The 27,727-nt window shown below is 43.1% G+C and overlaps 1 protein-coding gene across 3 annotated transcripts in view; it reads right to left on the bottom strand.

The window, feature by feature from the left end:
* Nucleotides 1-1,120: 1,120 nt before the first annotated feature.
* Nucleotides 1,121-27,727, bottom strand: part of MYH9 (myosin heavy chain 9) — a 74,437-nt gene continuing 47,830 nt past the window's right edge. For all 3 annotated transcript variants that reach the window (XM_056339468.1, XM_056339469.1, XM_056339470.1), the window contains exons 13-41: nucleotides 27,297-27,470; nucleotides 26,335-26,508; nucleotides 25,633-25,747; nucleotides 23,089-23,282; nucleotides 22,653-22,774; nucleotides 22,177-22,246; nucleotides 21,070-21,230; nucleotides 20,251-20,359; nucleotides 18,046-18,177; nucleotides 17,230-17,436; nucleotides 16,575-16,712; nucleotides 15,953-16,076; nucleotides 14,954-15,125; nucleotides 14,163-14,375; nucleotides 13,572-13,716; nucleotides 12,866-13,072; nucleotides 11,803-11,907; nucleotides 10,436-10,588; nucleotides 9,823-10,071; nucleotides 9,106-9,318; nucleotides 7,297-7,509; nucleotides 6,780-6,941; nucleotides 5,968-6,096; nucleotides 5,535-5,623; nucleotides 5,209-5,332; nucleotides 3,899-4,107; nucleotides 3,367-3,475; nucleotides 2,851-3,023; nucleotides 1,121-2,660 (exon numbers count right to left, since the gene is read on the bottom strand). In XM_056339468.1, the coding sequence (XP_056195443.1) occupies nucleotides 2,543-2,660; nucleotides 2,851-3,023; nucleotides 3,367-3,475; nucleotides 3,899-4,107; nucleotides 5,209-5,332; nucleotides 5,535-5,623; nucleotides 5,968-6,096; nucleotides 6,780-6,941; nucleotides 7,297-7,509; nucleotides 9,106-9,318; nucleotides 9,823-10,071; nucleotides 10,436-10,588; nucleotides 11,803-11,907; nucleotides 12,866-13,072; nucleotides 13,572-13,716; nucleotides 14,163-14,375; nucleotides 14,954-15,125; nucleotides 15,953-16,076; nucleotides 16,575-16,712; nucleotides 17,230-17,436; nucleotides 18,046-18,177; nucleotides 20,251-20,359; nucleotides 21,070-21,230; nucleotides 22,177-22,246; nucleotides 22,653-22,774; nucleotides 23,089-23,282; nucleotides 25,633-25,747; nucleotides 26,335-26,508; nucleotides 27,297-27,470 (4,503 nt within the window). In that variant the 3' untranslated portion in view covers nucleotides 1,121-2,542. The remainder of the gene's footprint in view (nucleotides 2,661-2,850; nucleotides 3,024-3,366; nucleotides 3,476-3,898; nucleotides 4,108-5,208; nucleotides 5,333-5,534; nucleotides 5,624-5,967; nucleotides 6,097-6,779; nucleotides 6,942-7,296; nucleotides 7,510-9,105; nucleotides 9,319-9,822; nucleotides 10,072-10,435; nucleotides 10,589-11,802; nucleotides 11,908-12,865; nucleotides 13,073-13,571; nucleotides 13,717-14,162; nucleotides 14,376-14,953; nucleotides 15,126-15,952; nucleotides 16,077-16,574; nucleotides 16,713-17,229; nucleotides 17,437-18,045; nucleotides 18,178-20,250; nucleotides 20,360-21,069; nucleotides 21,231-22,176; nucleotides 22,247-22,652; nucleotides 22,775-23,088; nucleotides 23,283-25,632; nucleotides 25,748-26,334; nucleotides 26,509-27,296; nucleotides 27,471-27,727) is intronic.

Here is a 27,727-nt window from a genome sequence, read left to right as displayed (position 1 = left end):
CTCCAGCCATTTTTAACTCAAGACATCAGCAGATGTCTATTCCACACACCATGCGCGCACCTCCATCCCTTCACACACTAATCCCTATCCAGCTTTTTGAAAGCCACAGCCTGTGTAATGTAGCATCAAAAGTTGTTCATGGTCACGCTGACCCCTTAACGTGACTACACCCACTCGCACAGCGGCGCATGCTGAGTCTTTGCCTCCTTCTGCACAGCCCCTGCCCCCCTCCCTCCCCCCCCCCCCCCTTTTTTTTTTAAGTTCTACCTACACTCAAGTTTCTTAATTAGAAGACTTCTTCCCTTCCCAACATCTGCTTAGACAGAAATCCCACCCTCTGGGAGCAGCAGACATGCATGCTCCCCTGAGCAGGGGTTTACTATAAGCTGCGCGCTCCCTGCTCCCAGTTTGCCAGCAGCACCGGCCAGCTGCACCCTACCCCTCATGGTGAACACGAGCACTTCCCCATCGCTGCCACCCAGGGTCTGACCCAGCCCCAACCACAACCTCTAACTCAGACCGTCTCACCCAGGTTTAAACCCCTATCAACACAGCTGGAGAGGGATGAGGTTGCAATTACCAGGTGCTGGTGTCACACTCCAGCTTTTTATGCCAAGGCTGCAGCACCCAGAATACACGAGCACCTGGGGCAGTTTAAGGGGCCACAGACCAGAAGATGAATGTCACCACAAGCTCCTTATTCAATTTCTAGTTACCTTCCAGTGACTCCAGAGAGTGGAAATAAAAGCGAAGAAGAGAGTTTGTTTGCTAGTTACAGACTCAGAAATACATTTTCGGGCCAAGAACAGAACTAGCTTGGCTCAAATTCACAGCCTTGTGTTTTGAATAGGTAACCCTCTGAACGCACACAAACAAGGTGCTGCGTTACCTTCCTCCAAAATCCCCCGGGGCTGGCCGCTGCCAGCTGCCCCAGTGACATGCGGAAGGTACTGTCACACCTGATTTCAGCTGGAGTGCACTCAGCGTGTCACGGGAGGTCTGCAGCACTGCTGACAGGACAGGCCGATGCTCTGACACCACAGCCGCCACCTTCGGGGGTAACAAGTACGGTCTGCACTGCACCTGGGGAAGGAGGGAACGGCAACACACACACACAGACTGCAGCACATGGATAATCTTTATTGGTAACATCAGTGGAGCACCAGTAAACCATTACTGACTGTAGTGGTGACACACAGCTGAGGCACATGCTAAGGCACTTTTATTATAAAAAAAAAAAATTAATCTTTTTGTGACAGCAATTGGGACACGAGGCTCCTGCATTTAGAGCGCTTCAGGCATACAGTATGGTGCTTCATATTTAATTATTTTTACTTCGCTCATAAGTAGGTCTAAGTGCAGCATATACAATATGGTTAAGAATACAGGTAAATCCAGCAACCAGTGTACGGTGTAGAAAAGTAAAGACTATCTATATATAACCATGGTCCCAATAGAAAGGCAGTGATAAAGACCTTTATTTTTTTCTTAATTACTTATTACAAGAGATACAAAGGCCTTACGTATATCTGTGCAGATTAAAGGGTTTTTAATATACTCTTAGTCAATGGTGCACAATAACTAATCCCAACCCCCGGTTACAGAGCAGGTGCAAGAGGCTTGGACATGTCAATAAAAGAGGGATTTCCCTCCCCTTACTCCCACCCTCTGCCCACTACCCTATTAAATTCCCCTAGATTCTGTCTATTACCATTAAATATATTTGGTCCCCCAGAGATTCTCAGACAAGCACAAGGACATTGTTCTGCTTCCCCAGTCTGTCATTAACTACTGGTCCGCACTACCTTAGATGAAACCGCTCAGAGGCAGAGACACTAACAGGACATCATTGCACTTCAGAGATCTGTCCAGACAGTAAAAATAAGGAAAAAAAAAAAAAGAAAAAGAAAAAAAAAACAAAAAAAAGAAAAAGACAACTTTGGCAAGTCCTCCAGGTAACTGGTCCTGAGAGGAGCTTCCCTCTTCACCCCTCCCTGGAAACATGTGAAAGAAGAAAGGGCAAATTGCCATGGCCAAAGCACACCGTTTTTCCTGAAACTGCTCCCAAACCATGTGGGTGGGCAGATTAGAAGAGGCAGAAGTCTGAGGTCACTGAACATGATTGCCGAAAGCAAACAAAGAGGGAGGGGAAAGAATACAGGAAGGAGCTTCCCTGCAGCTAGAACTGAAGACAAAAGGAGATTTACAGCAAAAATAATCTTTCCCTAACCCCACTCCCTCCAAACTGTGTAAGGATTCACCAGCAGACACGGCACAGACAGTTCTACAGGCCTTTGTAGGGGCCAAACTGCTGGTCAGATTTCAGAACCTCGACTCTTTGGCATTAAATACAAAGAAGATTAGGAAACTGGAAAGAGGAAGAAACTAGGAACACAGATGCCCGATGGCTCCAGACACACAGAGCTGGGCTTGCTCTGCAGATCCCCAGCCAATTTAGGAGAGGGTTTGCTGAAAGTCCAAGGGAAGAGGGGAGGGTGGATGGGTCACTCCATCACATGTAACCTGGGTCAAATGGGAGAACTTATTCAGTAGCTTTGGCATCACCAGCGTCTGCCTTGCCATCCACTTCCTCATCGGAGCACTCTCCTGCACCCTTCCTGACAATTCGACGTGTCACGACAAACGGCAGGTCCCCACGCCTAGGGAAAGACAGACAGTAAGTCAACAACACAACGTTTCACTGAGCTCACCAGACAGGACAGGCTCTGGAAAGAGGCAGGGAAGTACCTGGCCACACTATTTGCTGCGGGCAGCTGCCACTGTGGGCAGTTACAGCAAGACTATGCTGGTCTGGCTGCCAAGGTATTGCACAAAATGCTGTGCCTTTACCTGAGTTTGCTTTTCAGGGAGCTGACTTCTCTATTCATTGCATCAGCTGTTTCGGTGGCATCCTCCAGCTCACGCTGGAGCTTCCTACGGGATGCATTGGCTCGCTGGGCCTCCTCCTCTGCTTCCTCAAGCTGGCGTTTCAGCTGCTTCAAGCGCATGTTTGCCTTGTCCGCCTGAGCATGGCCAGGGGGAGAGAAAAAGATAAAGATATCTGTGTCTCCTCAGAGTTACAGCAGCAAAAAGCAGAGTTTCCACAGCCCCCTCTTCCCTTTCTGAAGGGAGCTGCCTAGGGCTTGACAGCTCCAAGATTTTTCCTTAAAAGCATTACATTTTCATCAGTGTCATCTTGTAATTAGCACAGTGAGGGGAAGGAAAAAAAAAAGAAAATTAAAAAGAAAAGAGAAATCCATAGGAAGGTTAATGCTAGAGCCCTCTTACATGCAGATGATGCCTTGGTCACAGAAGAGTAATCCTTCCACCAGAAGACTCACCAATGTTGCAGGTAACTATACACACCTGATCTTTGAACTGCTCAGCATTACGCCTCTCATCATCCACCTGCAGCAGGATATCTTTCAGCTTCTTCTCGGCACGGCGCACCTGCTTGCTGGCAGCCTGGCGCTCCCTACAAATGCAGTGACGCTCAGGCAAGAACTTACCTCCCATTCTCCCCACCAAGATGACCTGACTTGGGTAAGTTAGAAACAAGGAAGATGGAAAAAAATCCTCTTAACTTAGGAGAAAATGGGCCGGGAGGCAACGTTTCCCAGAAATGACCAAAAGGCACACTCAGATATGACCCTTCTTGAAGCTAACAGAGGGGCAGCAAGTGTATCACAACTGCTGTTTTAGGAATTACTAAATCCAGAAGCAGCTAGAAATCTCTACAATGAAAAATAAGGAAGGTTTACCAAAATCTTAGTTCTGTACTACCCAGTATACCCATCATGAAGCCCTCACTCAGACCAGTCAGGATTTATTCTGAAGAGCTTAAAATCCCAGAGTGGGTGGGGCCTGTAAATCGGACAGAATTTCTACTAAAACATACTTTGTCTCCATGTCCAGCTGCTCTTCCAGCTGTGCTATCTTTGCTTCTAAGGCTGTGATGGTAGCCTTGTACTTGGACTTTACTGCGCTCTCCATCTCCTGCAGTTTAAGCTTAAGCTCCTTGTTCTGGCGCTCCATCTGCTGGCGAGCATTCTCAGTCTTCTGTGCATTGCTGCGCTCAGCATTCAGGTCGGCGTTCATCTGATCAATCTGCAGAGAGGAGAGGAGGAGTAGTCAGCGTATCATGCATGCCAGCCTGAAAGGCTGATTTACGTCTCAGATGCGTGCTGGCACACAAAGAAAAAGGACCCTCAGGGCAAGCTGAATACCTGAAATAACTATGATGCAGAGGGAGCTGTCTGTAGGCAGGGCACTTTCCAAAATACCTTAGTTTATACAGATTTTCAAAGAGATTCCTTGAATAACAGGTTTATCAACTTCCTCTTAGGGCTAAATATGCCAATCCCGTCGTACAATGCTTTCTGGGGCAAAGGCCGTAGTTTAGCACTTAACACAGTAATTATCAGTCTTAGTGAATAACCAAAGTCCTGAGGCAAGGGGATCCAATACATGTGCTTCACTAATTTATCATGTATTTGCTGTCTGTCTACTTCCACTAAAAAGCAGCAGCTTAAAAATACTGACTTTCGAAAGGTGAAACAGCGAGAAGTCTGCTTCCAGGCTGGGGCTCTGGCTGACAGTCAACCAAGTAGAGAACTATGCTCTCATCCACCAGAATGAACAAGCCATTTGGAAAACCATCAGCCTAGCTCCTGGGCTTTAGAGGGGTAAGAAAGCAACATGCTTGACTCCCACAGCTAGACAGATAAAACATGGCAGTGAACAGGCAGATTAAGATCACGGTTTCTATAGCAGCCTAACAAATTCCATATGGTTAGTCCATTTGAAGCAGCACAGAACTAGCAGAAAAGTAATTTTCCAAAGACATTGTGGCACTGTTCAGCACGCCAGGTTGGAGCGGCATGCTACAGATCATCTTTCTTACAATCCCTTAATACAGAAAAAAGGGACTGGGAGGTTTTTTTGGGTGGGGTTTTTTTTTAGTAAACCTGGGAGACTGTTCCAGCTACCCAATGATTTAAATGACCAAAACCAGTGAGTTAACATCAGCTCCGACTGCCCAACCTATTTTCTGTATTGTGGTATTCAGGTGTTTTATCTTGCTTGCATCTACAGACTCCTGAGGGCCTGTACTGTACACCAAGCAGCAGGTGGCATTACTCAGAGTGCAGCCTGACAATCTGCACAGACTAGAGAACCCCTACTGGCACACACAGCCTGAACAGGTACCTGAAGATTTGCCTTCTTAAGCCGGTCATTGATTATCTCTGTGTTACCCTGCTCCTCTTCTAACTCCTCTTCCAGCTGAGCTATCCGGGCCTCCAGCCGTCTCTTCTCCTCCATGGCCAGCGCTCTATAGGACACAGAATCGTTAAAGCAATGTTGGTGGCATTAATGCCCTGGGGAAAATTCCCCATTTTTGATTTTACAAAATAAGCTCAGTCTTTCAAGACCAATGGGGATACAATGCATGCTGCAGTCTACACGAAAATAACAGCCTGCAAAGTATTTTCTCAAACCAGCTCCTCCACCCTTAAACATGGAACATTACTCACCCTTTACCACTGTTGTTGGCAATCTCATCAGCCAACTCATCCCTTTCTTGCTGGGCCTGGCGCTTGGCACGCTCAGCAGCTGCAAGTTCCTGGAATGAAAACGAGACAGTCAGCAATCCAATGGGAAGCTACGAATTAATGCAGCATAGGAAAAAGCAGTTACTGGTAATGGGTGGTATGGTCTCTAGCTAGATCCTGGCTTAAATATAAGACATGGTCTGTTCCCCACCCACGCCACAGCTTCCTTTGTTTTGCACGCTCCTATCACAGCTGTCAAGAAAGGGCCAAATTCTGCATTTTGAAGTGGACCTCATATTTGAGCAAAGCAAAAAGTACAAAAGAAAGGAAATAACCACTTGAGCTTAGACTGCTACAGTTAGTTCTTGGCCAAAGAAAACAAACCAACCCTTGACCTGCATACATATTCCATTACCTCCTGCAACTGGATCATCTCTGCCTCCATGCTCTTCAACTTCTTCTCATTTTCTTTGGCCTGAGCCAAGATCTCTTCTCTGGAAGTACGTGTGTCCTCCAGTTCCCGCATGTAATCCTTCATTTGTGCCTGAAAAGGGAGAAAAACGTTAATTTCAGAGCAACAACACTGACAAATCAAGTTTTTTATCTTACAGGAAACACAGAGGGAAAACTGAAACACGGATTCATTAATCTTCAGCTACTAAGAAGGTTGTTAAAACAAAAGGAATCATCCTTTTCCCATTACACAAGTATCAAGGAGAAGCAGTAATGGAAGCAAACAGGACTGCTTAAATCACAGAAAGGGAAAAAAAGTGTCAGATCTAGAAAGGGGGGAAGAGAGGGGACAGGAAGCTTTGTAGTGAAACAATGGAACGGACAGCCTAGGGAGGATTTGGAGTTTTTCCTAAGAAGAGATCAGACAGATGCCTGTAGGAATTACAAAAGCACAACAGAACTGTCTTGGGGCAGAAGGCCTAAATGATAGTTAAGTTCTTCTAGCTTCGCAGCTCTGCAATCCCTTCTAAAAAAACTGGCGTGAGGCAAGCACTAGAGTGAAGTCAACTTCCCTTACAGCTTGTCTCCCAGAGTTAAACAGCCAGATTGGGGTTAGAAGGATATTTGAAATGCCAATGAATATTTTGTGGTAAACTGCTACAAGGTTCTGCTGCTCTTGTGACACTGATACACGGTTCTCATGAGGTGAGATCTTGTATCCCACTTCCCTGGGTAAATGCTCTACACTGACAGCAAAACCAGTTGCAGTCTCACCTGCAGTTTGCGGTGCTGCTTGATGGCTTCTTCACGACTCTTGTTAGCAGTGTCTATATGGCTTTCCAAATCCTTCAGGTCCATCTCTAGCTTCTTCCTGGCAGCCACAGCAATGGAACGCTGCTTTCGTTCATCATCCAACTCCACCTCCATCTCCCGCACCTGTATGGAGAAATACAGGCATCAGCATTTCAGCTCCTCGATTTCCCAACAGCCATGTTACACATCCCCCTTTCAAACTGTACATAAGTGCAAGCATGTGACCTGTTTTCATTCTTCCTGGCAGGGGAATGGGGCTAACATTCCTCACTAATAAAGCCACATGGGTTCCTTTGATAGACAAAGGCTGTTTGAACAATCATGCACACAAGGGGGAAATTCTCTCACAGCTTTGCAGTGCTGCCTGGAGAGTTACCATTAACAAGAAACTGTGGATTGGCACTGTCTGTCTAACCATCTCTGGACACAAGTGCCTTTGTGTACAGAACACTTTCAGGATTTACAGAGCAATTCTTACTTGTCTAATCAGCTGTTTCTTCTTCTCTTCATTCTGTTCATCACGGCCCTGGAGGTCCCGGTCAAACTGTGCCTTCATGGCCTGTTGGTTCACTTCTAGTCGCAGTTTGGCATCCTCTGTGGCCTGCAGTTCATCCTCCAGCTCTTCCAGCTGTGTCTTCATCTCCTCCACCTGCTGCTCCAGGGCTCGTTTAGCCTTCTCCAGCTCATGGACCTACAGCACAGTACCACACATGAGGTTTCCTCAAAGAGTGGAGACAATTTCATCTATCCTAAGAGCAGAAAAATCTAAGAACAGCCACTCGCATAAGACTATATGCAAGAACACTGCACCCATCCCTTGCATTAGGGCAGAGACACCCCTCAAAGCCAGCTGCTAGCATCCCTGCAAGCTGCCAGCGTGAATCAACTACCTGTCAGTTCTGATCACGTAGTGGCGGTGGGGAGAAAGAGGAAAGCATTTGTTAGCCCAGTCCTGACCTACTGCAGACTCAGAGCTGGACACCTCTGGATTTGACAGAATAAAATACTTTTTAGCCTCTGAATTTTTTAATTTTCCTTCCTGCTTACCATAACATCTTTTGTCTTGAAATTTGAGTTACTGTCTTCCATCGCCTGGCTAATCCCTGTATTTCACATATCAGGCTCGCATCATACCTTCATCTCTGCCACAATACCAGTTAATTTTTAGTTTGCCACTACCTCAACTGGGCCAGTTCCAGGCTCTTCCAACCCATCTTTCTCACTTGCTTATCTAATAACAAACATAACATTCACAAACTTACAGTGTGTCCAGTATTCTCTACAACATTCCTCTGTGTTAACACTAGCATAAGCTTCTTGCATTATTAAACTAATAGTATCACCTGTGTGACATTTCCTGCCCAGAAATTTGAGCCATTGGGGCCCACATCTGTGGCCCAGAATGTGCCATTTCCTTGCCTCAGTAAGTTTGCAGATGACACCAAGCTGGGTGGGAGTGTTGATCTGCTTGAGGGCAAGAAGGCTCTACAGAGGGTTCCAGACAGGCTGGACCGATGTGTATGAGGTTCAACAAGGAGAAGTGTTGGGTCCTGCACTTGGGTCACAACAACGCCGCACAGCGCTACAGGCTTGGAGAAGAGCAGCTGGAAAGCTGCCTGGTGGGAAAGGACCTGGGGCGCTGGCTGACGGCTGGCTGGACATGAGCCAGCAGTGTGCCCAGGTGGCCAGTACCACCCTGGCTTGTATGAGAAATGGTGTGGCTGGCAGAACAAGGGAAGTGATTGTCCCCCTGAACTTGGCACTAGCAAAGCCACACCTCAAACACTGTGTTCAGTTTTGGGCCTCTCACTTCAAGACACTGAGCTGCTGGAGAACGTCCACAGAAGGGCAATGAAGCTGGTGAAGCATGTGGAGCACAAGTCTCATGAGGAGTGGCTGAGGGAACTGGGGTGTTTAGCCTGGAGAGGAGGAGGCTTAAGGGGGACCTTACTGCTCTCTACAACTACCTGAAAGGAGGTTGTAGACAGGTGAGGGTCTGTCTCTTCTCCCAGACAACTAGTGACAGGAAAAGATGTACCAGGGAAGGTTTAGATTGGATATTGGGAAAAATTTCTTCAGTGAAAGGGTGGTCAAAAGCATTGGAACAGGCTGCCCAGGGAGGTGGTGGAATCACCATCCCTGGAAGTGTTTAAACAAAACATGCAGACACGGTACTTCAGGATATGGTTTAGTGATGGACTTGGCAGTCCTGGGTTAACAGTTGGACTTGATTATATTAAAGGTCTTCTCTAACCTAGATGCTACGATATTTTAACTTCATACTTACACTTTTCCCAACATCATCCTTTGAACTCATCAAGTCTTCCATCTCTGCACGGAACTGTTTATTGACTCGTTCCAGCTCAGCTTTCTGCTCTATGGCTTCTTCCAGGTCTCTGGCCAAGGAAAGGGCCTTAGTTTCCTTCTCACGGGCTTCTGCCTCAGCACGGTCCCGTTCTTCTGCATACTTGGCAGAGATGTTCTTCTCCTCTGCCAATAGCTACAAGAGCACAGCATCAGTATTCTGAGAAATTACTGACAATTTTCTAACAAGGTAAGCATGCATCTTTTTGTTAGCCTTTCTTAATACTGTTTTGCCATGGACAGAAGGAACCAAGAAAACACAGCTTCAAAGAACGAAGCATGCATTTTATATTTTTATATATATATTTATTTATTTATATGCACATTTAATAGCTGTGTTGACCCCCAATTAACAAAATTCTGAACCCCTAGGCCTCCAACCTATCATTTCCATCTCTCTCTCAAAGATGATCTACAAACAAGGTTTTGAACTCGATCTTGGTCTTGATATAAATGTTATCCCTTTGGGAAAAGGAGCATCACTAAGCTTGCTATGCATAGAACAGAATTAACTTAGCTCTATGAAAGCTTATTTCTCCACTCTATGTGCTGTATCTCAGTTCAGAAATTGCTTAGGTATTCTTAAAGCTGACCTGTCAATAAGATGCACCTACTGAATGCCCAGTGACTGAAGTCATACCTGATCAAACTTCTTCTGCTTCTTCTCTAGGTTGGAAACTATCTGCCGCTGATGATCCAGGTCCACGGTGAGGTCATCCAGCTCTTGCTGCAGACGAGTCTTCGTTTTTTCCAGCTTGTCATAGGCAGCTGTCTTCTCTTCGTAACGCTGGCTCAAACCCTCCAAGTCCTTCTGCAGCTTCTTCCTGGCTTCCTCTGCTGACTCAAGGCAGCCCAGACCATCATCCATCTTCTTCTTTGCATCTATTGCCTGAAGGACAGAAAATACTGCACATGAAACCATGCCACTAATAGCGTGCCAGTTTACTGGCACCAGAAGTTGAGGAAATAAATCTGCTCATTTCTGAAGGTACTACTCCCCCTTCAAATACTCCTATATGACTGAGTTCCCAAAGGAATTCCTGGATAGAAATCTACAAGCAGTTCACATGATTATAATCAGAGACTTCTTCATTTCCTTTCTCGCCCAAATCAGCAGTATCACCTTTCCCAGGAAAGGTTCTGTTACTATAAGTCAAATCTGCATTTAGATTTTACTTCCGTCAAGAGACCTGCACTTAACACTTCTTCTGAAAAGTCACCGGTCATTGGTTTATGTGATGCAGACTCTGTACCTGTTGCTGAAGAATAGAGATCTGTTTCTCCAGGTTTCTCTTTGTCTCTTCTTCTTCTTCCAGTTGCTCTTTGAAACTGTTCTTCTCATCCTCCATCTGCTTCAGCTTAGTGCTGAGGCTCAGTTTTAGGCGAGTCTCCTCCTGCAGCAGCTCCTACAAAACAAACACCCCAGTGGAATTCAGCATCACTCCTTGGCTTTAAAAGCTCACAGTCCTCACACCCACTCTCTCCAGAATGAGTAGTTTTCAAGTTCAGTCTAAGTATGCAACCTACTTTAGAGATAAGACAACTGAAGACAAAATTTAAATAACTGTCCTCCAGTGAGTCAGTATAGAAACAAAATACTCAGAAAGGTCCTATTCTCTCATATACTCTAATGATTAAAGCATACTACTTCACCACACAAGCCATCTACAGACTTTTCTGGAGTCCTCTGCGTAGCACACAAAGCATTAAAACCTTTCCCAACAATACTGTGACCGTATTCTGCTAAATTACTTTCTCATATTCAAGTATCAAAGAAACGGACAACAGTCTAAAGTGATTTAATGTGGTTAAACCCAACATTGGTCTTAGCAGAATTGTAAGACAGCAGTCATTTACCAACTTAAGACACCAACACTTATTGACTTACGCTGCCAGTGCTTGAGCTGAAGGATCTGTAGAGACTAATAAAGACTGGCCTTCAAGCTAGTGTGTAACTTTTGTATTGTGTGCTACTTTTGAGTCTATTTTTTAAAAACAGTAATAAGTAGACAGAACATCAATGATCATTTAAGGTTACTTAGTATCTGAGGTTTGGCCTACCCTTCCAATGTTCTGCTTGGTACTCCATGCCTTACCAAGAGTTATATTCTACTAACTGGTTGATTTATCCCAAAGTGTAAGACTAAGCATGACTTTTTCCTGAATAAATACCAAATTGTTTGAGTCTATCACTTCCCTGACATCCACTGGGAAATAAAACTTTCTGCTTAACTTTACAAATTTACTGGAAATCACACATACACATAAACCTTGTCAAATACTTGACTGTGAAGATCTCAAACAATAACCTAGCATTCCAGTCCAGTTCTAGGAATAAAGAGCCTCAAGCAGAAAGGTGATAGAGGAGGAATTCTAAATTTAAGACAAGGAAAGTGACACATGATCCACATACTGAGGAAGCAGAAGGAAGATGAACAGCTTGTTTCTGGAGAAATGTTCTCAATATCATGCAAGATAACCCCTTAACAAAAAAAGCCAGACCCAATGCTTTAAAGGGTTGTATAGCCAGTATATAATGGTGTCCAGAGTGACTTCTCACTTTGAGAATTTGTAACAGACATTGGCTGTACCACACACAGATGCCTTTCAAAGCTCTCACCTGAGTATCCTGAAGCTGTGATTCCAGAGCAGAGAAATCCTTTGCTAGTTTGATTGATTTGCTATCAGACTGGTTCAAAAGACCTGTGACGTTGTCCAACTCGACCTGAAGGAGACATCAGAGAATCAGTCATTAAATGCATCAGCAAAAACAAAGCCAGCAACAGGTGAGTAGCTATGAGACCCAAAAGTGAAAGCCGAGGCACCTCTCAACAGTAAAGGATGTGTATATAATCTCTCAGGGGAATGAATGCACTGTTTTCTGGAGTCCCAGGGATGAAAGATGAGAAATCAGAAAGATATTTTTACTTAGGATCACTTCTTGCAACAGCCTTCTGGTTTTGGTTGTTTCAAAGCCTATGTGAGATTTTAGACAGCTTGGCAAGAATTTTAAAAGCTTCTATTAAGTTCTCTTCTATTTTATACCATGTGCTTCAGGACTCAATCTACAGTCTCAAAAATACATTTTCACATTCCAAAAGATAGTGCACACATCACTAATGCTAAACTTTTAATGACAGCCCTCCACAAAGAAGGTAACACATTGTGTGAAACAAATGGATTTGTTGTTCCCTTGAAAAAAGCAGGAGAAACCCCTAGATTTCCACATCACCCTTGAGTCACCCCTCATCAACATCAACCACACTACAATGCTTCAGGACACTGTCTTCCAAATTAGTTACACAATCATCAGTCAGTCTGTGACACACTAGGTCCACAAGCAGCTGGATGTTTACAGGACTGTACTGTGCAAACCGCTGCATGCTGAAGGGGAGCACACATGCTGATACTTTTAAGGCTTACAAAACTCAGATGGCAGCTGGTTACTTCACCTTCTCAGGGCTGCTCACGATAAGCAACATCACTCCAAATGTCCTGCCCTGGCAATGAGTTAAGGAGTCTGCACAGTCCCTGGGAAGCAAACGATGGATTTGCTCTTCATAGGAACTTTATTCTCAGGAGGAACAAGATTTTTGATCTAGCTGTGGGGAGGTACCACTCTACAACCATTTCTCTTTAGCCCTGGGTTGAATCAAAAGCTAAGGAAAACACTTGCCACTCACCTGCAATTTGTTAACCCTCTCAACCAGTTCTGTCTTCACTCTTTCACCTTCTGTAAATTTCACCTGCAGTTCTTGGAGCTGAGCATCTACTTTTTTCCGCTTGTGCTCAGCATCCCCTTTGCCCTGCAGAAGAACCTTCACCTCATTGGACAGTTCGGCCCTCTCACTTTCCAGAGCTTGTTTTGCTTTTTCAAGATTTGCTTTCACCTGAAGAAGAAAAAGAGGGGGGAAAAAGAAATATCAGCAAAACCCCTCAGACTTTAGATGACAGGATCCTTCCACTGAGTGCATTTTTTTTTTCCAACAAGCAAGCTAATGTTGCATGTTTAGCAGCTAAGTTATAGCCTGCTTACTCAGAAAAAATAATTTGAAAAATCTCCTGATAAGCAGGAGACAATCTAACAATTAGAGAAGACAACAATACAGGAGATAGTCTTGCACCCATCAGATTTCCAAATCAAAGGCTGTACAAGTCAGCAAGCCCTAGCAGTGAAAAGAACGTCTTGACTATGCAGTATAAGTGCCTGATAGGAAAAAAGAATGAACAGCTATTTAAAACAGCTTCATATATGCTTCACAGTGAAAAATTATCTACCAAGGGAAGAACAGCACATGTATCAGAAGTCTAGTGTCATGAACACCTCATGGAGCAGCTGTCATTTCAGGGAGGTTGACTACTTTGGCCTTGTGTTTTCTGTTCACATACCCGTTTGGTTTGTTCTAACTGCTCTGCCAGCTCTTCAATAGCTTGTGAATGTTTCTGCCTCATCTCTTGGATTTGAGCCTCATGAGTCTTTGCCTCATCTTCAAGGGTCTTCTTCAAAACTGTTACTTCTTGTTCTCTCTTTGACCTGCAAAATTCACAAATTCCATTTAGATGCCAAGGAGGAATCAAGCAGATGAGTATATCCACCAACGGCATCTCTAATGCAGAATAATGCCAAGGGCTATTTAGCTCTACAAGATATAAAGACAAAAGTTAGACCTTTTCAAAGTTAGAACTTAGCACTGCACCCTTCTTAAGCGCAAGCTGGCAGCATTACCTTCAGCCTAAGTAGTAACAGCCTGGAAGTATGAAAGTTTCAGGGGTATCACTAACACTATGGTTAGGGAGCAAATTAACTTTCTTATGTCAGGTAAGGTAATGCAGTCTTGACTACAGCTTGCACACTACCTCCTTCCACAGTCACTGAGGCTGCTAACCAGACTACCCTAACTTTGGTAAGAGACTGGATGTGGCAGAATTTATGAAAAATTCCAAACCAAATAAGACAATGCAGCTACATGTTGGACTTACCTGAGCTCTTGTTGAGCAGCTGTAGAATCTAGTGTATCTTCCAGCTCTGTTTTCAGTGCTTCCAGCTCTTCTCCTAGATCCCGCTTCTGTTTTTCAGCTTTATTCCTGAATGCTCTCTCTGACTCCAGGTCTTCTTGCAGCTCGGTGATCTGGGATTCAAGTTCCCTGATCTTTTTCAGGGCCATGTTCTTCTGAGCTGCCTCTTCTTCCACCCTGTGTTCAACATAGGGTTGTGGTCAGAGCCAGATTTAAACCATATGTAAATTAATACCACCTGTCCTACCAAGAAAAAAAGCTGGTATCTGTCAGCTCTACAATATTACATTCAAACTTTGATCTGTATATTATCTACAAATTCTAAGTTCTATTTCCCAATACTTGAGAGAGCACGATTACTTACCTTAAAGAACGGGACAGAGAGAGACTGACAACAGAAGAAAGCAGAAGAGAAAGCACCATTTTACATTGGAAATTGGAGACTGTACTGAATAGATGAATATAGCAACTACCAGAAAGACAGTGTGTTGCCACTACTTTTTAACCCCATCTGAAATCTTACTGCTCAGCGAAACGTGTAAACTGCACATCACATTCATAGTCTAGCTCTGTACAGAGAACGTGGCAGTGAGCAGCAGCCAAAGAACTCTGATGCTGAGGACACAGATCTTAACAGTCCACAGGCTGAAATACAGCAGCCACAGATTCCACTTAGTCCCTATTCCAAAGTGACACAAGACAAGCAATACTTCCCAGCCTAGTGGGTACCTGAACCCTGCAGGTCAGGTTCTCACCTAGCTAAGGCTGCCTGCAGCTCCTCTTCCTTCTTGGCCAGCTGCATCTTGAGTTCTGCAATCTGAGCCTGCAGCTCAGCAATCTGGTCATGCAGATCACTGGAGTCCCCTTCAAGCTTTCGGCGAGTCTTTTCCAATTCTTGCCTCTGCTTTTCTTCACGTCGCAGACGTTCTGATGGAGATGGGGATACATTAAGTTACACAGACAACATATACTCAAAGAACGTACAAGCAGAGAAAATAAAGCTATTTAAGCAGTAGGGTTTTCCCTAATAATACAACTGTCCAAACTGTAGCTGGAATGCCTTATTCTGTCAGGATCTATACATGCAACTGCCCCCATAGTTTTCCCTCAAAATATATCTGAGCAATTTCCCTTCCCCTCATCTTACAGCCAAGCCTCCTTCCCCCCTTTCACTGCAATAAACAATGCCAGTACAATACCAGTCTCTCCCAACACCCACACCACGTAGGCATAAGCGTTCATTAACTGATGCTGAACACAAGGTCTGCTCTCCCTTTACTGAAACTAAATAGGCTGGCTTCTGCTGTGTTAACCTGGGCAGCCTCCAGGTAAGTGCCTCCAGTCTGAAGTACTTGTGCAAACACAGTATCAGAAACAGCACTAACCCTGACAGATTGATGGTGCTGGAAATAGAAAAGTGGAGACGCTTCCACAGCAGGAGAAGAAAGAGAACCAGCCTCTCTTCTCCATTGGCCTGATGCTTTACAGAGAATTTTTATTTGGATCAAGGGCTCAGCTGACAAGGCACATAACCTTCAGCCAGCCACCAAACAGCTCTATCAAACTAATCAATAGCATACACGCTATAGACTAATTTTTAACCCCTCAGAAACCAAGAAGGACTAAAACTCTAGAAATGAAACTGCAGTTCAACAGATTTTAACAGATATCCTCCTAAAACTAAACAGGCAAGTCCTTTGGAGGATCTGCCTTTAAAAAAAAACAAAGCAAAACCAAACCAAACCATAAACCACCTTCAAGGTCTGTGATCATGGCCTCATGCTTATTCTTTAGTTTGGCTAAACTCTTAGATTTCTCCTCTTCTTCTGTCAGGTTTGTTGTAAACTCAGACATTCTGTCTTCCAACAGTTTCTTTTCCTGCAGAATTGAGAAGGCAGTGTCAAAGCAGTTGCTGGAATTACAGGAGATTTTTCCAGAGCTGACTGTGCTCAAGATGACACTCATGACATTGACTACTCCTGCTACAAAGGAACTTGGAAAAAAAGAAATCCTTTCAGGTTTACAGATAGTTTCAAGTAAATGGCTACATAAAGGTTTATATTTGATAGCCCTTTCAAAACTTAAAGGAAGCCTGTTGATGAATAACTTGGTATGGTTTGGCATAACAACGTATCAGAAAACATTTGCTCATGGATCTTTATTTAGTCAAGGCTATCTAAATATCATACAATACTGACTTGTAAAGAATACAGGCAGGCAGCTAATTTCAAAAATCCAGGTCAGAGTTGTCCAAGACAAGACTGAATTCATCCCTAAGTTTTCCTGTAACATGGGAAAGGTCAGCCTTTGGTGAGTAGCTCCAGGAGAAACACCGGTGCATCTTTAGCCTATGTAGGGAAGCTGCAGGAATCTTACCTTAGCCAATTTGAGATTCTGGTCTTCCAGAACTATCACATCTTCTTCTAGTTTCTTCAGTTTGGCCTCTGTGGTCACTTTTTCTAGCTGCAACTTTTGCCTTGCACTTTCCTCTTCTTCAAGCTGCTCCTCTAGTTCCTTCACAAAACCCACAGAAAAGCAAGGTATTTGTCAGTGCTGCTCACCAACCAGTGTAACAGCACAGAAGCAATACTAGAACCTGGAAAGTTCCTTTACCCTTCCTTTACAGTATTATTATGTATTATATATACTTTCCAGAAGTGACATCTATCATGACTTAATGAAACACACTGCACCCTAGCTAGCAAGTTTTCTAGCAAAATAAACAATGCTACTTTGCAAAGAATGCCACCGTTTCTAAATCCCCTGGCTTAAGCAAAGACTTGTCTAATTCTTCGACAAGCAGCCATCATCTTAGTCTTCAAGAATGAAACAGCTCATTCCAGCTGACTGACCGAAAGCCTCGGGCTCAGCACCAGACTCACTGTGTTCTATTGCTATTTCCACAAATGGATTTTTTATGCTTTTTTATTGTTGTTCTCTCTCTCTTGTTTCCCTCCAAGCTGAGACAAAAGAATCATCTAAACCTTACTATCCTCTTTAGTGACAAGAGACAGCATTCCTAAGGCATTACCTGGATGTTCTGCTGCATTTTCTTCTTTTCAGCCTGCAGATGTTGGCACCGTTCTTCTTCTTCCTCCACCCTTGCTTCCAGGTCATGACATATCTCTTCCAGTTCTTGTTTCTTGGCTGTCAGGCGGGCTCTTATCTCTTCAGCTTCAGCACAGAGTTCAGTTTCTGCTTGCAACTGTTCCTGCAGCTGCATCTTCTCTGCCATTAGCTACATTGGACACAAAGTCAGAAATAAGAGCAGCTCCAATTTACCAAAGTACTTAGCAATCTGTGTTCAGTGAAGTTACATGCTCCTCTGTTCCACAGTTACAGTCTTAATCATTGCAGCAGTCTCTTGCTGCTACTAAAAAGCTAAATATCAAAACATAGCTTTTAAGCATGTGCTCTCCTTCACAAACTGTCCACTGCAACTACAAATTGTTAGCCTTTGTCTAGTTTTCCCCTGCAAGAGTAACACAATTATCAGCCCTACAGAAACACAATCTTGCTGCCACCTTCTGCATTCCAAACAAAAAGGATCCCACTAACGATGAGGTTGAATTCAATGAGCTTCCTACAATATTCAGCCAAAGGAGACTGACTTCATGTAACAGCTACAGAAGGGAGATAGGTGGTCACTGTACAAAGTGACCTGCTAGAGGAACTAAGGTGGGAAGAAGGGCAAAGGAAATTGAACAAGATGGCAGCTGAGTCACACATTTCAACAAGTTGCTATCCTGCAGCTTGCCTATCAGACCAATAAAGCAAAGCAGGTGCTCTCAAGCAGCTGGCCAGGTAGAGAGAGAATTACTTTTACACACAAGATTTGCAGACTCACCTGGGCCTGGAAGGTCTCCATCTCACTCAGTCTATTTTCTGCAGCTAACTGCTTCTCTTTGACCTTTATTAGTTCTTCTTCCTTGGCCATCATCTCCTCTTCCTGTCTGCTTACTTGCAGAAGGGGCTTCACCTGAAAGGGAAACCCATGCAGTGAGACATGTATAAGGAACAAGAAAAACATGAAGAGATGTTCTTGTACTTGATAAGCATTGAATAAAACAATTTTCAATAAATGTCATATTTGAAAGACTGATCATTCATTTTGTTGTGAATACTGGGAGGATCATAGAGGACTAGTTATCATCTGCTCTGCCTATTAACACACTTTCTGCCTGCCCAGCTTTTCCTCCAGGACAGAGTGCGTCAGGAAAGGGTTGGGTAAATTCCAAACCCTTGAGGGCTCAGTTGTAATAGCAGGAGAATAAAAAAGTTGCCATACAGTGGGGAAATACACAGATAGGTCAATGTCATCTACCCAGACTTTTGTAAGGCCTTTGACAGTCTCCCACAATATCCTTCTCTCGAAACTGGAGAGATATGGATTTGATGGGTGGACTGTTTCATGGATGAGGAATTGGTTGGATAGTTGTATCCCGAGAGTAGCTGTCAATGGCTCAATGTCCAGATGGAGACTGGTGGTAAGTCAGGGATCCATATCTGGACCAGTACTCTTTAATTTTTTCATCCAGGACACATCCAGTGGGATTGAGTGTACCCTCAGCAAGTTTGCAGATACCACCAAGCTGAGTGGTGCGGCTGACACACCCAAGGTATGAAATGCCATCCAGAGGGACCTGGACAAGCTTAAAAAGTGGTTTCATGTGAACCTCATGAGCTTCAACAAGGCCAAGTGCAAGGTCCTGCAGCTGGACTGGGGCAGTCCTCTGTATCAGTACAGACTCTGGGATGAAAGGATTGAAAGCAGCCCTGTGGAAAAGGACTTGGGGGTACTGGTGGATGAAAAGCTGGACATGAGCTGGCAATATGCACTTGCAGCCCAGAAAGCCAACTGTATCCTGGGCTGCATCCAAAGTAGTGTGCCCAGCAGATTGAGGGAGGTGATTCTGCCCTTTTACTCTGCTCTGGTGAGTCCCCACCTGGAGTACTGCATCCAGCTCTGGAGCCCTCAGCACAGGAAAGACATGGACCTGTTGGAATGGGTCCAGAGGAGGGCCACAGAGATCGAGAGGGATGGAACACCTCTCCTATGAAGAAAGGCTGAGAGTTGGGGTTGTTCAGCCTGGAGAAGGATCCAGTGAGACCTTATGGCAGCCTTTCAGTAAAGGGGCCTATAACACAGGGACAAACTTTTTAAGCTGGGCCTGTTGCAACAGGACAAGGAGCAATGGTTTTAAAAGTAAGAGGGTAGATTTAAACTAGATAGAAGGAATTTTTTACAAGGGTAGTGAAACACTGGAAGAGATTGCCCAGAGAGGTGGTAGATTCCTCATCCCTGGAAGCATTCAAAGTTAGGCTGGACAGGGCTCTGAGCAACCCGATCTAGTTGAAGATGTCCCTGTTTGTTGCAGCCAGGAGGTGGACTAGGTGACCTTTAAAAATCCCTTCCAACCCAAACTATTCTATGATTCCATGAAAAAAACCCCGAACACCACCCATCTCTGTGCTCTCCCATCAAAAACACTTACAAATAATTTCATAGGAAAGAAGTTTAAATTCTGCTCTCAACTCTTTTAGCTGCAAAGTCTCATGGCTAAAATGCAAGAAATCCCACACATTTAGAAGACACGATTTCTTCATGTGTTCATTGTCTTTATAAAGGTAAAATATCTACAAGTCTTAACAGCAAGATCAGACCTCAGCGCTCTTCCTTTGCACTTACAACCCTGGAGAAAAGAGATGGCAAGCCATCCCCATATTAACAATTTTTGTCTAGCTAAATTGAGTAGCCACGTAGTAAATGACTCTTTGAAGTACCATACCACCAAAGGAAGTGATCCTCTTACTCTTCTTAGGCATAAAGCATTCAAAGATTACTTCTGCTTTTCCACATTACTTGAATATAGCTTTGCACATGATTTATGCAGGCATACTGCACAGCTATCAAATATTCTCTGCCTAAATCAATCAACGTGTAACTGCAAACCTGCCCAATTGTGGAGGAAGTGGTTTGGGGGCTCTGGTTCAACCTGAGCAGCTGAAACTGCAACCAAACTGTCAAAATTGCAAAGGGAAAAATTATTACCTTGGTGAACAACCTCCACCATTGCCAGTTCCGCAGTTTCAAATAGGCAGCGCAATTCCTCTGAAGCACTTTCATGGCTGTCAGTTGCTGCTGGCGTTTGGCAAAGGCTCTGCAAGGTAAGTGGAAGTCAGACAAAAGGAACCCACAGCAACACACAATTCTCTCCACTAAGCCCTTTCTCAGATAACTCTACGTTTTTACTTTACAAGATTCCTTCCTAAAAAAACAGCAAAATTTCCAGTGAACATCCTCTATCTTTTTCAAGTTTTTTTCTGCTCAGGTAAGGAATTTTTTTTTCCTTTATTCAATTCCCTATTTAATGAAGTTTTTCCCTAATGTCATCTGATCCATAAAGCCTCACTCTTAATTTCAAAAAAGGGAGATTGGTAACACACGTGGGTTTTCTGCCAATCTGACAGATATTTTTGGTTTTAGAACTGTATCATTTGCAGTCCTACCCAATAACTTCAGAGAAATCCTATACCTCCTGGATCAGTACCATACTAAGACTTTTTCATTTGCACACTTGCAGTTTGAGCATTTCTGTCAAAATCTTTGCCTGCTGTGTAGTATTACTACAGAAAGAAGAGACTTTACTGCTCTGGTAGTATGTGGGATAGCAGCACACCGAGTTTCTTGCAGGTGCCAGAAGTCTGGCATTACAGAGATCAGAAAACTCTAAAACACCTTCAACAACAAATAAATCATAGCCTTTCTGACAAAAAATAACTTCCAGTCAGCTTTTCTAAAGAAGAAACTTGTACCTGAATGGGAAAAACGTACATTTTTATGATGTACTTTACAAAATATGGTCCTTACTTTCTGGCCAGGTAGCCTCTGCAGCATGCTTGGAAGCCAATAATGACATCTGTGATCTTCAGATCTCTCTCTTCTTCAAGATGAGCAAGGACTCCAGCTCTAAAAAACACTTTACTCTGTCCAATTCGGTAAAGGTTTGAATCCAGCTCCAATGCTTTGATCTAAAATGAGAGAAGCATTCATCTCATGCAAAGGCTGCTTCACGTGAAACATCACAAAATGTATTTATGTTTCATGGCTGTAAGACACCCGCTCCCTACAAGGAGCCACCTAGGCCAACCAAAGTTCCTAGCTCAAATAAGTCCTGTCCCAATTAAAGGAGTTGGAGGTCAGCCAAGCACAGCATGAAAAGGAGGTAACCAGAGACAGAAAATATGATAGAAAGCATTGTTTAATACACTACATCAAGTACTCAGAACTACAAGGATGCTGTGAGGAACATATGCCAGTCCCAAGAGCCCTCTTCCTTTCCTAAAGGAAAAACATCTGTTGATCCTTCCTATTTATTTTTTCCCAGTCCTAACTTTTGTCAGAAAAAGGCCCCCCAGCCAACTTTCCTGTCCTTTAAAGGATTTGCTTATACTAGTTAAAGTAGTATACCTTATTCCTCTTCAGAAAGAAAAAATAGGAATCCCTTACAGCCAAATTCAATTCAGTCTCCCCTAGTCTTCAAGCTACAGAGCCAAAGCTTTCCCTCTGAAGCAGGGAATCCTGCAGAAATTAATTGGAGCCTTCATTGAAAGCATCTGTCATCAGCAGGCTGTTACAAAGAGTTTGTTGAAGCTCATACTTTAAGTATAAGGTAAAGATAACATCAAAATGCTTAGAAGCATTTTGATTTCAGGAATACTGCTGGAATCTCAAAGTATATGCATCTGTGGAAACAAAGATCCTCTTTGCCTAGGATTATTGAACCCCATGCTAGCCAGAAGCCTCCATCTGCAAAGCCAAAAGAAAACTTTTTGCACCCTCCTCCTACCAAACAAAACACTTGACTTTGGAATTTCAGTCTGTGAGTACAAGACATATTTAACATGCACAACTCTGATTTCCAAACCACACCCATAAAGTTTATTCTATTCAAGTAGAGTTTCTGGGATGTCTTACCATCAGTACACAAGCCTGCTTCCCATCCATAAATCCTTTGGGAATTGCATTTGGAGTTAAGATTTCGTATCTGAAAAGGAGAAAGCATTTGAAAAGGAGAAAGTATTAGACTAGTTACACAAGTATATTTGAAAACAACAACAAACAAACAGGGGAAAAAAAAAATCAGTAATGCATTCCTACACCACTATGAGTTTGACAGTTTACGGTCTCATTAGAGAAAAGAAAATGCATCTCCAGACAGAGTATGAAGCAGTCTTAGACGGGGTTCTCTGTGCCTCACCTTAAATACACGCTTAGCAGAGAAGTCAAAGATGCTTTCAAGAGGCTTTGTGCCATCAAATATAAAGGGACAGATGTGCTGCCTTTGAAAAGAGTGGCAATCTAGTTGCAATAAAATGCTTTAATTTGTGCACTTATGTCTGTCTTAACTTTGCCAGGATAAAGACTGATTCAGATTCTTTTCTAGGCCTTACCTTTGTCTGAATTCCTGGAACACAACTCTGTTGGGGAAACCTTGACGACAAATACGAATTCCCTCCAGCACTCCATTACAGCGAAGCTGGTCAAGGACCAAGTGGGGATCTAGTTTTCCAGCCTAGTGAGGAAAAAGTACACTTTATAAATACCACAAAGCTTTTACAAAAGGGGCGTCCCCCTGTTTTTTGTAAAGCAGCCAGTCCTCTCTTTTCCAGCTAGAAGCAATTGAAAGTTTTTATGCTATCTTAAGAAGAACTGCAAAGATTGGTCTCCAAAACATTGGTAACTACAGTTATTTAGGATGACCTTAAAAAGATATCCTGAGAATACAGGACATTTTTAAGATCTCTTGCAAACCCTGACAAAGAGAGCAACCCAGCCACATGCCCCAAAGAAGCCCATGTAAGACTGCACAGGCTGTACTGTCTTTACCTTCTTCTCATGGTTGGGGATAATGCAACGGACGAAGTTTGGGTTGGTGTTCCTCAAGGTAGCCATCAGTTTAGCCAGCTGTTCTTTATAGAGCTGTCCCACTGTTCGGAACATACCCTTCCTGGTTTTAAAGGCCCCTGGCAATGCTGTATCTGACATACCAGCTACCTGATCCAGCCCAACAATACGGTCAACTAGAGAGAGCACAAGAAAGGGTGTTAAAATTCTTCCACAGAGGAAGCACTGGAATGTACAAAGAACATCTGGGAAGAACAGGATGAGAGGAGCTGCAGGATCCTTTTTGCTTCATCTCTACACAGATGTTGACTCCTGTACAGAATTTGTGCAGGGATAGGAGCAGGAAGGAAAAAAAAAGCAACAGCTCACTACAGGAAGTTTGAGCGATGGAGACAAACTTACTCCCAAACATATTCTACTGATGCTCTGGATAGCAGCTCTGGAAAAGCAATCTAGAAGTGAGTTTCAGATGCTTCTACTTGCTTAGGTTACAATGAAAAACAACAGATCAAGAGCTCTAGCTGCTAGCCCAGCAGAGTCAACTATTAGTTAACTCTGACCCAGAAGGGGCCACAGTTAAAGAGAAAAAGCCCAGCTTCACTCTTGCATTACAGGCAGAACGGCCATGACCGGTGATCAGAAAAGCCACATCTACTTTAAACTGAGCAAACATGGTAAAAGGCATGATAGAAACCAAACCTCAAGATACCACTGTTTGAGTCATTTTTAGAGTACAAGTATTCTATGACAGCATTCTATGACAGAGACATGAACAATACCACTAGGAGAAACTCAGAATCCCTTGCCCCAACAGTTTCTCCACTATGCCACAGTGACATCCAAGCACTGATGAAGCTATCACCTTGATGTGTGGACTCCACAGATCCTTTTTTTCAACAGAAGCCAGCTTGATCTGAGAGTAGCAGGGGCAAGAAGAAACTAAAGCATTACTTTTTCCCTTTGCTCTTCTTCATGGAAATAAAAATCCATCCACACAACCAAATCACTGCAATTTTCCACACCCCTAGTACATTTTTATTAAGGGCTTCAAGCTACTACTTCACTTTATCTCTAGTGGTTGGCTGATGCCTACTCAGGCTTCCCAATCTTCACTTCAGAAAAATATATCAACTTGTGGTCAACTGGCTTCTGATTAAAAAACCACAACTAAGAGAAACCCCTACAAAAGAAACAAGAAAGGATATCCTGATTTACAGCTAGTATTAGTTTAGAACTGCTCACTTCTAGAGCAGCTGTTAGAATAGGGTCAAGGTTGTCTTATCAGAAAGAAAAGAAGGTTATGTTACTAGATGACATCACAGAGAAATCCACAGAAGAGTGTCCCAGATTGCAGCTGGAACAATCTTGGGCTCTGCAATCTCCATCAAGATAGCAAAAAGGACAGTCGTTTGCAACAGAAGATCCAGCTAGGAACAATAAATGAGAACTGATAAGCTGTGATTCAGTTGACATTTCAAGTCCAAAAGGAGTCACACACAGCAAAGGTCTTGTTAGGCACAACTTGCTGATGGCCGTTTTTCATGCAGTACAAGTTCCTTCGCCAAACTTTCTTTTAAATAATCTGCAGCTGAAGTCAAATCCCAATACTAGAATTAATGTTAAACTGAATTTCAGTTTAAATGCAGTCTCAGAAATCTTCCCTCCAAACCTTGCAAGAAATATAGCCTTACTAGCTCTATGGTCAAACAGTTGACAGGGATTTGCTTCTAGCTGTCCCTATGCAAGTCTTGCAAGAGCAACCTTTAGCACCTGAATATGTCCATATTTTTCTTGTATCCACTTGCAAGATGAGTTTTGCTTTTGGTTTAAAGTCTGTGAGGAGCTACTAGCACAAAGCAGAGGAAATGAACAAGAAAGACAAGCAGGTATGACAAAGGGACAAAGAGAAGTTAACGGAAGCATTTCTTGCATGGCTCTAGGATGCATTACACACATGACAAGACAGCTGGGTTTCTCAGTCACCTGGTTCTAGATGAAGAATAGGAAAGTGTTGATAGAAATAGGCTCTCTGAACGTTCTGCATCTCTGTAACAGACAGAGACGTCAAAGAAAACCCACCGCAGAAAGTGACAGCAACAGTAAGACTCAAAAGCAGATAAAACCAGAGAAGAGTAAAATACTGAACGCTGCAGAAAGAACACACTAGTTGCAGGACTGAAAACAGATTCAACCTCAGATCCTGTGTTTGCAGCTATGCAAGCTGCTGGGACATAATGGTGCATTTATATTTTATCCTGGTATGCTTGGTTTCAAGAAATAATTGCTATATACGCAGCAAGCTTAACCTAAGTTGACGTAAGTGAACCTTTCTCTTGAGTTACAATGAACTTTTAATGAAATACCATGACCTAAGCAAAGGATGTTCTAGATAATGCTCATCTTGGTGGTTTAGTCTTCAGGGAAAAAAAGCAACACAGCTCACCACAGACTTTTGATGATCAAACTCTTCCACATAAAACAGGAGAAAAAAAAACCAAAACAAAGAGATTAAGTTTAATTACATACCATCTTTCCACAGCTCAGACACAAACTTATCCGATGACTGGTGGAGAAGAGTAGCAATGTTATCATTCAGTGGATCCATGTTCTTCATCAACCATTCATCCGCTTTATAATCCACCTGGAGAAGATAAACACATCAAGAAACTTGGGGGGGGGGATTTTCTGCAGCACAAGATGCAACAAGATCCTGCAAAGTCTATAAAAGCAGCACTGAGGTTTGCACAATCAGCAACAGATTACCTAATCACTCTTGGATTTGCCATCTAAGCAAGCATACCTACAAATTTCAAACCCTAACAGACAGCTGCATGTTCTATTCTGTCAGTAAGGGAATGGATTTGCAATGCCAGTTTGCACCACCCACAGTGTAACACAAAAAACAACTGCATCATCATTTTTGGTGATGAAGTCTTGATGCAAGACTTCAGAAGCATTTTTGAAAAGTACCTTCAATCTCACCAGGTTACAGAGAACAATTTAAACTGGTGTCTGTTTGACCTGTCTTCAACTATAAAAATAACAATTTGCAGGTAAATACCCTTAGGCCCTGTAACGTCCACAGCAATGGAACGACCTCATGAAATCTTCCACTGGTTTCCCATAGGCAGCCGTTTTGGTAAGTAGCCATTTCTAAGCAGCAGTGGTTATACATTAGAAAATCAAGCAGACATCCCAACGTTCACGTTTTAGCTACTAATTCTTTACCTTGCCAGCATAATGTATAATACAGAAGTCAGCTTTGTCTTTCAGCTGTTTTGGCTTCTGAAATTTGGGGTGAGTGCCTTGTTCTTGTACAACTTTTTCCACAAAGCTTTTGTCTGTTGCTTTTGGGAACCAGCACTCTTCATCCAGCAGGGCCAGTATACCAGGAGGACCAGCCTTAAAGAAGGGAAATATCAAAACATCATTAAACACATGACTGCACAATTCATTAACACCTTTAGATGGCTAGAGATATAAAGGGTACCTAAGCCTGATCCCCATCACGTTCACCTGCTATGTGGTATCCGTTCAACTATTTCTATGCTAATAGAAATTGTTAACAATTCTTCCAAATCCTCATCTGAATTCTTAACATTTTACGAAAAGGTCTCTTCCATCATATTTGTCTAGGTTATTTGACATGGGGGAAAAAATGTTTTTAATAGAAGGAATACTATCACACTGTTCTCCAAATATTCAGGTATCTAAATGCAGAAGACCACAGCACAGTATTTCACAAACTAGTCCTTACTATTGGAACATCTACTATGAAATCTATACATATTCAAGTTTCATTAGAACAGAAGGAAAGCAACAGAGATTCACAGCTTCTCACCACACAGTTAAGTAAGGAGGTTCACACTACTTATGGTAAACGACGCATACATCTAGCACCACGTAGATCTACACAAATAAAAACAATCCTGTGAGAGGAAAAAGTGGCTGACTATATCTATTTTCATGCAGTACTTCCTACAGAACCGATACTAACAGACTTATTGGTGACACATTCAAAGAGGGAACTGTTCGCTTCTTCTTCCAAATATACTTCTAAACATAAACATACTTCTAAACACAGTAGAGGATTCCAAAAGCTAGAAAGCTAATTTCCAGTTTATGTCCTCAATGACAAAATTAGTGCAGCCATTTCTTGCTACTCGATGGTAGAAGAACAACAAGCTTACCGGCTTCTCTATGAGGTCAATGCAGGGCTGCAGGTCCAAGCCAAAGTCAATGAAATTCCACTCTATGCCCTCCCTCTGGTACTCCTCTTGCTCCAGAATGAACATGGTGTGGTTAAAGAGCTGCTGCAACTTTTCATTTGTGTAGTTAATACACAACTGCTCAAAGGAGTTCAGCTAATGAAGAAAAAGGTAGAAAGATGTTTGAACAGTGGTTTTTGAAGACACACCTACTATTCTCTTAGCGTGAAAGATCACATCTATAGTTCAGGAATTTAAGTTTGTGCTCTGCATGGGGTGGGGAGCCCTTTGTCAAAATCTCCATTTGCTTACGAACTGCCTTTCCTGTCACATGCCATTGCCTCACTGCTTCAATCCCTAGAGAATTCATATACACTGTTCCTCAGACTTTGCAAAAGAATGTTTAGTTGTAA

This window comes from Falco biarmicus, chromosome 5, assembly GCF_023638135.1.
Source record: "Falco biarmicus isolate bFalBia1 chromosome 5, bFalBia1.pri, whole genome shotgun sequence".
NCBI classification, from domain to species: Eukaryota; Metazoa; Chordata; class Aves; order Falconiformes; family Falconidae; genus Falco; species Falco biarmicus.
Note: the sequence above shows the minus strand (reverse complement) of the source record. Positions and strands in the feature narration are given on the sequence as shown.